The sequence below is a fragment of the Trachemys scripta genome, chromosome 23 (assembly GCF_013100865.1).
Source record: "Trachemys scripta elegans isolate TJP31775 chromosome 23, CAS_Tse_1.0, whole genome shotgun sequence".
Classification (NCBI taxonomy): domain Eukaryota; kingdom Metazoa; phylum Chordata; order Testudines; family Emydidae; genus Trachemys; species Trachemys scripta.
Window position 1 is genome coordinate 8,085,365 of NC_048320.1, and position 11,326 is coordinate 8,096,690.

General features: G+C 45.1%; 1 protein-coding gene across 2 annotated transcripts in view; it reads left to right on the plus strand.

Moving 5' to 3' along the window:
• The window catches only part of DDX42 (DEAD-box helicase 42), a 30,799-nt gene extending 20,818 nt beyond the window's left edge, over positions 1–9,981 (plus strand). For both annotated transcript variants that reach the window (XM_034755720.1, XM_034755721.1), the window contains 5 exons: positions 786–1,062; positions 2,618–2,844; positions 4,560–4,670; positions 6,767–6,871; positions 7,972–9,981. In XM_034755720.1, the coding sequence (XP_034611611.1) occupies positions 786–1,062; positions 2,618–2,844; positions 4,560–4,670; positions 6,767–6,871; positions 7,972–8,694 (1,443 nt within the window). In that variant the 3' untranslated portion in view covers positions 8,695–9,981. The remainder of the gene's footprint in view (positions 1–785; positions 1,063–2,617; positions 2,845–4,559; positions 4,671–6,766; positions 6,872–7,971) is intronic.
• The last annotated feature ends 1,345 nt before the right edge of the window (positions 9,982–11,326 follow it).

Genomic DNA, 11,326 nt, shown 5'->3' on the forward strand with positions numbered 1-11,326 from the left:
TTGAGAAAAGGAACCTCTTTGCTAGCTCAGCCAGACAGTGCCCCTTCTGTTGCCGCAGGGCAATGCAGATATTCTTGTTTCTTTGGGCAAAATTATGACTGTTTTGAAAACATCCTCCTCTTTGGGACCATTTGTATATACACACACACACATACCCCCCACCCACCCACCATAGAATATCAGGGTTGGGAAGGACCTCAGGAGGTCATCTAGTCCAACCCCCGAATGGTGCCATATCCCCCACTCCTATTGGTTCAATGTAGAGTTTGTACAGTGAACCCACCAACACCATGATTTACCCTGGTTCAGGTGAAATGTCACAACTCCCAGAGGAACCTTCTTCCTCAGATCCTGCACAAGTGATTTTTCTGATGAGTGCCCCTCTCTTCATGTCCTTAGGCCTGATTATTCCCCTGCTCTCTGATCCTTGTCTTGCTTAATCTATCTATTTTAAATGGTAAATCTGGTAGTGTAGAGCTGTAGAACATTAGAGATATCCTCGCAAGGTCTGCGCTTTGCCTCTCCCACACTGATGCTTCAGCCAGTCCCAGCCTTCTATGCCCCATTGGGTCAGTATATTCCGAGACAAGGCGAGGGAATAAATACAAGTTGAAGTTGAAATTTCTTCAAAAGGGGAACTTCACCCCATTTCATCCTACTCCTCCCCCTCGCCTCTACCCTTCTGATTTGAATCCCTGTGCTGCATTCAGTGTCTGCCTTGTATTTGCTGTGCCATCCGTTACCACTCTAGGTTATAACTGTCGTCTTCTCATTCCTTCCAATAGGCAAATGAAGATGTTACCCAAATTGTGGAGATTCTGCCCTCTGGCCCTAGCAAGTGGAACTGGCTGACCAGGCACCTGGTGGAGTTCACTTCTTCTGGGAGTGTTCTTCTATTTGTCACCAAGAAAGCGAATGCAGAGGAGCTGGCCAATAACCTTAAGCAGGAGGATCATAACCTAGGGCTGCTTCACGGTGACATGGACCAGAGCGAAAGGAATAAAGTCATTTCAGACTTTAAAAAAAAGGGGATCCCAATTCTGGTTGCTACTGATGTGGCAGGTAGGGAACAAGTTTCTCATTAAAGTTAATATATACAAGCTGGCAGCTCAACAGAGGGGCTAGTGAATCAGCATAGAAAGTAAACGCTGCCACGTGCACAATTGACCCTGGTGAGAGCAACATGGGGGAGATTTGCATGGCAGCTGACTGACCATACTGCAGCTAAATGAAAGACTTTTTTTCCAGCCTATCACCCAGTATCTTATACAAGATGGACATTTTAATATGATCACATGAAAAATGAGCTAATCAGAGTACTGCTGTTCTGTTTTTGCAGCAACTTTTGTTTTTTGTTCCCCATTTAATGAAAACAAAACCTTTGGAGTGTTTTCTTTAAAAATGAATTGTGTTGGGGAGGAAAGGGTGTCATCTTATAGCCCAGAGGTTAGGCTACTGGCTTGTGATGTGAGACACTCAGATTCAAGTCCCTGTTCTGCCTAATTCAGAGCAGAGATTTTCATCCCAGATCACTTCAAATCAGGCCGAGCTGGCACTTGAACCTGGGTCTCTCACATCTCCTGCATCCCAGACCAGTACCCTAACCCCCAAAACATTTTGGCTTCACTGAAATTTCATTTAGGCAAAAATATTCCAGCCACCTCTACATACAAGTCCATGTGTACTACCTGTTAGGCTTTCCCTATTGCTCTGTTTCAGGAGGTAGCTGAAGAGGGAGTTTGGACTAGGCTGATGCCAGCAAGCTTTGGGTTCTGATCTACTGGCTTATGTGACCTTGAGCAAGTCACTTCGCCTTTCTGTGCATCAGTTTCTGCATCTATAAAATGGCTACCACCCACCTCATGGGATTGTAAACTCTCTTAGAACGTCAGATGAAAGGGGATAGAGAAAGGCAAAGTATTAATACTAACTCTCTCTCACGCACACACACACACCCACCCACTCACCCACCCACTGAGAGAAGCACAGCACCTTGCAATTATGTGGATTGCTGAAGTAAACAAAAGGCAGCGGGGTTCGCTTCTATAGCCTTAGGAACAATAGTCAGATGTTTTTCAGAAGAACGCTTTACTGGGAGAGGGGTCTTATTTTCAGTTCTAACAACACTAGACTACAGATCTGCTTGCCAGCTACTCTTAGAAAAAGTTAACTGCTCCCTTATGAAGTATTTACTGTCTGGTAGCTTAAAATCAGTTAGGACCCTACATAGTCTTCTAGGAGTGGGGAAACAGACATCCAAAACCTTCAGGAAAACCGCTTTTAGATCCTGGACTTTTGACTAAAACAAAGTGTTGTGTTTTATCTGCTGTATCCTCTAATAAGGCACTCTTCCCCACCCTTAGAGGGGACATGCTTGACTGAATGGGTCTCTTCCATCTCTAATGTCCATGATCCTGTTAACCTGATGTGTAGGATGTTTGTTGCTGTCAGAGTGGATGTCATTAAACTTCAGCTAACCAGTGGTTTCAGCTATAACACGGCTGTAGTCTAGTGCAAAGCTCTCTCTTGTTTGAGCTGTGTAAAGTGGCCCAGGTCCATCTGGATGGGATTTGTTCGCGTTAATTCAAGAGAATCGTCATGTTGCTTTGTGTTACAGCTCGTGGTCTGGATATTCCTTCCATTAAGACGGTGGTCAATTACGATGTGGCTCGTGACATAGACACCCACACGCACAGAATTGGACGTACTGGCAGGGCTGGTGAGAAGGGAATAGCTTACACTTTACTGACTCCCAAGGATAGTAATTTTGCTGGTGATCTTGTCAGAAATATGGAAGGAGCCAATCAACATGTTTCAAAAGAACTCTTGGACCTCGCAATGCAGGTACAAACAAAAACATCTCTCTCGGCTAGGGGGAGCATCGTCATTCAGTGGGTAGAGCTGGGCAAGGGGGAGATGAGGAGCTCAGGAATATAGTCCTAGCTCCGTCACAAACTTGCTCTATTACTTTTTGTCTCACTGTCTCAATTTCCCTACTGTAAAATGTAAAAATCATACTTGTCCACCTTTCAAGGGTTTGTGAGGCCCAAAAAGACTGACCGTGCCAAGGAAGCCAGGACGTGCTGATTCCAGCTGAGCACTGCATGGGTTTAAAGAGGCTTATTACGATCAAATCCTCGCACACTTTCTGTCTTTATGGCAGGCACCTAGAAAATGTGGCTTAATTGAGAGTTGTGCAAGGCAGCCATTGCAGAGACATCTGCTCTGTGAGAGAGTTCTTACCTGTTCATAGTATCTGCTCAGCAACACTGTCTGTCCAAGCTATGCTGGCATTTCCACAGAAAGCATGCTTGATAGTCAGGGTTGTACCATTGCATTCTGGAATTCCTTAAGTATTTTTCCCATACTTCCCAGCACATCTGCTGGGGAGCAGGAGGTTTGGGATAATTTGGGGATGGCGTTAGTATTCTCGTGGCTTCATCTCTACATAGGTTAGACATTGTATGGGTAAATATTTTGGAAATGTCTAAAAGGCCCAATTTCCAGTGTGACTTAGAGTAGGGCAGTGGTCCCCAATCTTTTCCTCTTGGTGCGCCCTTCCCTCTCCCCACCCCCCTCACTCCCGGTAATAGAATGTGCCTGGGGCCCCACCCCTCCCTGGTTAGGGAGCGGAGTTGCGGCCAGGCTGGAGGCAGTGTCCGGGAGCTGGGAGTCAAGAGTGGGGGCAGGGAGTCTGGGAGTAGGCCCCAAGAGCAGAACCATGACCCCAGCTACAGCCAGAGGCTGGGGGCAGGGCCGGAGCTGGGGGCTGAGGGGTGCTCCCTCATGGGTGCTGTCATGGGCCCTGCCGTGCCTCCCCGGACGTTCCTCTATGCCCCCTAGGACAGTTTGTGGACCACTGGAGTAGGGAGAGTAAGTCCAGTGACTTTCAACAAGGCTTAGGTTCCTGGGCTCACTTTTGAAAATGGGACTTAGGTTCTTAAATCGCTTAAGCACGTTTGAAAATTTTACCTTACTTGTTCCATCAGACCGAGCAAACCAAGCCAGGCATTTGGCAGGTACAACCAGTTATCATAAAACCCTGGGACAGTGCTTGTGTGTAGACATAAAGCTTTGCAAACTCAAGGTGTTCCAAGTAACTGGGGCAGCACCTTTTTGCCTTCGATACCTTAGTTTCTGCTTAGCTGTTGCTGGGGTGAATTGATAGGCTCAGTGGATCCTAACAGTGAAGTGTGGAAGGCCATAGACCTCCCATGGTGAAGGTCATTAGAGAATATCTTTGTTCCTGTATTTTTACAAGAGAAAAAACAAACCGTGAACATGGCATAAGAGTTTAATAAAGAAAACCAGTGCTCACAAGATGCATAACATAGAGGAAGCCTCCAGTTACAAACAGGGCACGATGCCATCTGCAATTTAGTTTCAGTACAGCTGTTTCCCCTCTCCCATCAGCTTGTGACAAGGTCTGTTTTGGGGCAGGAAATAGAGATGTTTTAGGTTTTTCTTTCAAAACGATCAAACTAAACCTGTCTCTTCTCACGCCTGCATTATTGAGCTATTTTTTCTGCATGTCAAGTAGTTGTCTTTGTTTCATACAGAATGCCTGGTTCCGGAAATCCCGTTTCAAGGGAGGGAAAGGCAAGAAGCTGAACATCGGCGGTGGTGGCTTAGGATACCGCGAGCGCCCTGGCCTGGGTTCCGATGGCTCTGTAAGTAGAAAACTTTAGGGGGCTATTTTCAGAGCCCTGAAACTGTTAAACTTAAAATTGGCATCTCTTATCATGAAAATCCAGGCTAACATTGGCGCGTAACTCCACAGGGCCTGTACACAGGATTCAGCCTATCCGGTTTCAGACTGTTGCGCAGCTCAGAATCTTTGAGAATCAAATGTATCCTAGAAAACTCCTTGTACTTGCCTTGGTGGCTTTGTTTAGAGCCACAGAGTAGGTCTGAGAGGGATGCAATTCTAATTTGACTTGCCTTTTCCTGAAGCCGACATTCAGCACAAAACTTGTACCTTCTAACTGGTCCCGGGAGTGGTGATTGCTCCACAAGAACAGGATATAGTTGAGCCGAGAAGCTGGGCACAGGTTGGTTCCTGACAGCAAAAGATTTATGGAATTTCTTTAGATTGATTGGGAACAGTCATTAGAGCCCTGTCTGTGCTAGAAAAACGACTCGTTGCTGCCCAGAGGGTCTGCCACAAGTGTCGCTGAGCTGGCACTGAGCACAGTTTAACTGGAAAAGTATTGATGATGTACCATGTGCAGCACCAGTACAATAACCAGGGTCAGGGCCTGGTCAGCTAGTGAAGATTTTTGTTTTTGTCTACTCTTCCAGCGAAATCATATTCAGCCCTGCTTTAGCTGCAGCTGTTGCTTAGGCCTACATAATCCCAACTATACATAGAAAACGATGGGGACTAAATTAGCTGTAGTCACTGTGGATAGTTCTCTGAAAATATCCACTCAATGTGCAGTGGCAGTTAAAAAAGCTAACGGACTTTTGGGAATCATCAAGAAAGGGATAGAAAGAAGACAGAGTATATCATATGGCCTCTCTATACATTCATGGTACGCCCACATCTTGAATACTGCGTGCAGCTGTGGTCGCCCCATCTCAAAAAAGATATCTTAGAATTGGAACAGGTTCTGAAAAGGGCAACAAAAATTATTGGGGTATGGAACAGCTTCCATATGAGGAAAAATTTAAAAAGACTGAGACTCTTTAGCTTGGAAAAGAGACGACTAAGGGGGGATATGATTGAGGTCTATAAAATCATGATGGGTGTGGAGAAAGTAAATAAGGAAGTGTTATGAGAAGGAGTAAATAACAAGAATTAGGGGTCACCAAATGAAATTAATGGGCAGCAGGCTTAAAACAAACAAAAGGAAGTATTTCTTCACACGACGACAGTCAACCTGTGGAACTCCTTGCCAGAGAGGTTGGGAAGGCCAAGACTATAACAGGGTTCAAAAAAGAACTAGATAAGTTTCTGGGGGATAGGTCCATCAATGGCTATATTAGCCAGGATGGGCGGGGATGCTGTCCCTAGCCTTGGTTTTGCCAGAAGCTGGGAATGAGCGACAGGATGGATCACTTGATGATTCCCTGTTCTGTTCATTCCCTCTGGGGCACCTGGCACTGGCCACTGTCAGAAGACAGGACACTGGGCTAGATGGACCTTTGGTCTGACCCAGTAAGGCCATTCTTAGGTTCTTATGGAGACTTGTAGACAGGGCCCATGTGACAGGCAGGGACCGGTTTTAAGGGGACTCTTCTGCTCTGGATTCATGCTCACCTTTCCAGGGGTGGAAATGAGAATATCCCACAAATATCTGTTTACCTGAGTTAAGGGTGAACCTTCAGATAAAAATTTTCTTTTCTTTCCCTTCCCACTGTTAACTCTTTTTTTTCTTTATGGACAGCTCCATCTGCTGGTAATGTTGCCTAGAGGTTAGAGCAGGGGACCGGACTCCTGAGTTCTAATCTTGGCCATTTCAACCATCAGTAAAGTGGGAATGACCCTGCCTCTCACAACGTAATATCTTTTATTGGAGTATCTTCTGTTGGTGAGAGAGCAGAAGTTGGTCCAATAAAAGATATTACCTCACCCCCACCTTGTCTTTCTAATATACTGGCACCAGCACAACTACACTGCATACAATCTCAGGGCTGAGAGATCTTCAGGGGAAAGGCACTATAGTGCAGAGTAGCATCCGGTCCCTGAGTTTGGAGGTAGGACGAGGTAAAAAGTGTGTAGTTTAGAGAGAGATGGTCAGTTTCCCTTTTGCTTTCTCCTCAGGACCGTGGGAGCAGCAGCAGCAATGTGATGAGTAACTATGAAGCGTACAAGCCATCCACTGGGGCAATGGGAGACAGACTGTCTGCAATGAAAGCAGCATTTCAGGTTTGTTTGATCGCTCATGTTCCCTAGATCAAAAGAAGAGCTCATGAAGTAAACACTGGACTTTTTACTACTGATCAGAGACCAAGCTATGGGCTTAGTTTTCTGGAGGGGCAGCGACCCTGTTGACTTCAGTATGAGTTGGGTACTTAACACCTGAAAATCTTGCCTTTCTCTGTCTTTAATTCTGAGTGGATACGCTGCCCGTCATACAAACAGAATACATGTCCTGTGCTATTCGCACCACCTCTTCCTGACTCTAGTTTCCTTGTGCAGTAAAACTGTGAAACTATCATGGATTGAGAGACTTCACCAGCAACCTGTTCTGGAAACTTTAAAATACGCTTTTACAATTTAGTGCCTCTTGCCGCTTATTACTATTGCTTGTGTAGTGAAAACTTCCATTCCCTGGATTTTGTTCTGTGGTGTGGGTGCTCTACACATCCCTTCAGGAGCTATTCCTCAGTAGTGCAATCCCGCAGTTTGATTGCTGTCAGGGAACTGGAGTCTTTGGCATATCGTCCACATATAACTAAATTCTTGGGAACATTCTGGAATCCTGTTGCAGTCGTGAGCAGAAGAGTTAATTTAGGGTTCTGAATGACAGGTTATACAGAGGAACTTTGCCATGCATCTCCTGTTTGCTGGTACTCATCTGATCAGTGCAGTGGCATTACAGGATTGCCTTTGCTTTCCATTCTCCCTCTGGGCTCTGTTCCCCAGTATCGCATGTCCTACTTCATTAAAGGAGTCCCCTTTCTTTCCTGTCTTCTGTGTAAATTGCTTGGCACCAGTGATGTACTGGAAGTTGTAAGAGTTAATGAGATAAACAGTCCCTTCACTACAGAGTGTACAAACAAACTCCATAATAGAGAAGTCCCCTTCTTTAGCTCAACATATATTTGTATGTACTGCCAGCAGGTGTGTGCTTTAATTCACTCTTGTTCAGAAGCACTAAACTAATGTTATCTCTCAAAGACCGGCTTCTTAGAGGAGCCCCTTTCACATAGGACATCCCCAGAGTTCAGGCCAGAGCTATGTGTGCATTTGCAAGTTCTGTCACTGTGTATTGGCTAACACTCTTTTTTTTCTACTTCCTGCAGTCACAATACAAGAGCCACTTTGTTGCTGCCAGCTTAAACAACCAGAAGACTGGCAGCTCTGCTGCTGGGGCCAGTGGATGGACCAGCGCTGGGAGCTTGAATTCAGTACCAACAAATTCAGCACAGCAGAATGCAGCAAGTCCTGACAGTCCGATTGCCGCTGCTGCAGTAAAGGGAATCCCAGGCTTTACCAGTGCTGGGAACCTGAGCAGTGTACCTGTCTATCCAGGTGTTGGAATTCAGGGATACAATAGCACAAGTGCCAGCATCAACAGCAGAGAAGGTGGCAATGGCGGTGGTGGAGGAGGAGGAGTTGGCGGCGGCGGCAGCAGAGAACGATACAGTGACAACAGAAGCAATCGCCACAATGACAGTCCGGCGCGCCATGGAGATGGTAATGGTCGCCACAGTGACAATCAGCGCCATGGAGATGGTGGTGGTCGCCACAGCGATGGCTATCGCCAGGGAGACAACCGCCATGGGGACAGCCACCGCCACAGTGAAAGCCGCCACTCTAGTGGTGGAAGCAACAGTAGCCGACATGGTGACGGCCGCAATAACGGTGACGGCCGCAATATGGGTGACGGTAGGAACAACGAGGGTAGAAACAACGAGAGCAGGATCAATGAGAACAAGAAAGATGGCAGCAACCGGGATAGCAAGACGGATGGTTTTGCTGTCCCCGAGCCCCCAAAGCGCAAGAAGAGCCGATGGGACAGTTAAAAGCTGATGCATCGTAACCTGGGATCCACACAGGCAGTGATGTCTTTTTAAGGAAGATCTTGGGTTTTGATAACTGGTTATTGAGGAGAGGGGAAGGAAACATGCAAACTTCCCATGTGAGTCGGTGTTGGTACATCTGCAGACAGCTTCACTCTAATGACGTGTAAACACAATGCTTCTGTCAGAGAGAAATCATTTTTATAAAACTCCTGGGTTCTGCATTTAAAAATTCGTCCACTCAAGTGACTTTTTGCTGGATTTAAAAACCAATCTCGTTAGCAGGAAAGAGGCCGTTTGTTCCACACACTGAGAACATTAAGAAACTGTCGTCCATAAAAGTTTAAGGTAGTCTGTTTTCTTTAATCAATGTAGATGTTAAAAGCCAGTCCATCTAGAGATGCTCAGGACGCACCTGTTTAAGCATAATCTTTCAATGAGTTGCGTGATACCAAGGTCTCCGATCTATTCCTCCCCCATATTTTCATCCAGCCCCCACATAATTTGGTCTCAAAATCATCCCCCTAGTTAAGAATGTATCCATGTGTCGCTAATGGCCAGATATAAAAGGTTAATTTCATCAAGCAGTTTAAGGGATTCTTGTCTGGTCCAATTTACCATAATTCTACATGTAATGTAGGACAGAAACCCTAGCCAGTTTGTAGCAAATGAACTATTGCCTTTGCACCAGCTGGCTTTTATTTTTGAAAGAACCCCACTTACGTAACAACCTTAATCTTCGTGGAAGCCTGCATAGCGAGCGTGTATCTCTGTTGTGCCCGTTTGCTCACTGAGAGAGGACTAATTGCTTTCTCAGAGAAAAGGGAAGCCCTTTGATATATGCCACTTTAATCATGGTCCAGTGTCCCTTTATGAAACAAGACTAACCACAGGGGAGGGGAACTTGTTCTTCAATCCAGGGACCTGCTGCTGATAAGCCTTTAGGAAGAACCTATAGAAGTAAGTAGTAAAGTGGGATGGCTCAAAAATCGCCCAATATCGGAGACGTATAGTAAAAATGTAAAATCTCGCTTGACTGATTTTAACTCTTAACTGCTGTCGTGTGTATTCCCTGGGTCCCCCCTCCCCCCCCTTTTTTTTTTTTTTGCCATAATGGTAGGAGAAAAAAAACCCTTTTTGCTGAAACAGTTCTGTTCTCATCTCTATCTTGTTTCTACAAAGAGAAGTATCGGAAACTGTTAGGTTTTTGTGACATTGTGACGTTTTCTTTATCAGCTGTTCATTTACTTTTTGCTTGCTCTAGTAAATGTTTTATTATTGGGATACGTACCTAGCATGTGCCTCTTTTTTTCTCTCCGACCCATCTGTTCCTCTTCAGCTGTTTTGGGATTTGGATAGAGACCTAGCTGAACTACAGACTTTCTATACACCTTTTTCATCTAAATCCTAAAATGGATGAACTAGAGTGCCTGGCATTAAATGAGGATATTGATATATAATAGGCATTGCAGAAACTTGCTGGCATGAGGATAATCAATGGGACGGGGTAAGATCAGGATACAAAATATATAAAAATGACAGAGTAGGTCATGCTGGTGAAAGAGTGGCACTATATAAAGCATAAGGTCAAATAAAGTCAAAATCCTAAATGAATTGAATTCTTTCCCAGGTGTCTGGCTGGTGGGTCTCGCTCACATGCTCAGGGTCTAGCTGATTGCCGTTTTATGGGTTCGGGAAGGAATTTTCCCCAAGGTCAGATTGGCAGAAACTGGGGCAGGGGGTTGCCTTCCTCTGCAGCAGGGGGCATGGGTCAGGTTTAAACTAGTGTAAATGGTGGGTTCTCTGTAACTAGAAGTCTTTAAATCATGATTTAAGGACTTCAGTAACTCAGCCAGCGGTTAAGGGTCTCTTACAGGAGTGGGTGGGTGAGGTTTTGTGGCCTGCGATGTGCCTTTCTGACTTTAAAGTCTATTGTACCACAGTATCTCTATGGATAGAAATTTCAAGCTTAAACAATAAGAGTATAGCAATAGGAATATACTACTGATCACCTGACCAGGATGGTGATGGTGATTGTGAAATGCTCAGGGAGATTAGAGAGGCTACAAAGGCAGAAAACAATAGGGGATTTCAACTAACCTCATATTGACTGCATATCTGGAAGGGATGCAGAGATAAAATTTCTTGACACCATTAATGACTGCTTCTTGGAGCAGCTTTTCTTGGAACCCATAAGGGGAGACAATGCTTGATTTAGTCCTAAGTGGAGCACGGGATCGGGTCCAGGAAGTGAATATAGTTGAGCCACTCAGTTAATAGAAACCATAATCTAATTAAATTTAACATCCTTATGGAGGGAAAAAAACAAAAGGACCAAAAAAATGCTACCATGGCTAAACAGCAAAGTAAACGTTGATTAGAGACAGAGGCATCCTTTAAAATTGGAAGTCAGAGCATACTAAATAAGGAAAATATAGAGGAGCACAAACTCTGGCAAGTCAGGTGTAAAAGTATAATAAGGTAGGCCAAGAAAGAATTTGAAAATCAATTACCGAAGGACATGAAAACTAACAGCAATTTTTTTTTAAGAACATCAGAAGCAGGAAGCCTGCCAAACATTCAGTGCGTCCACTGGACAATCGAGCTGCAAAAGGAGCACACAAGGCAGACAAGG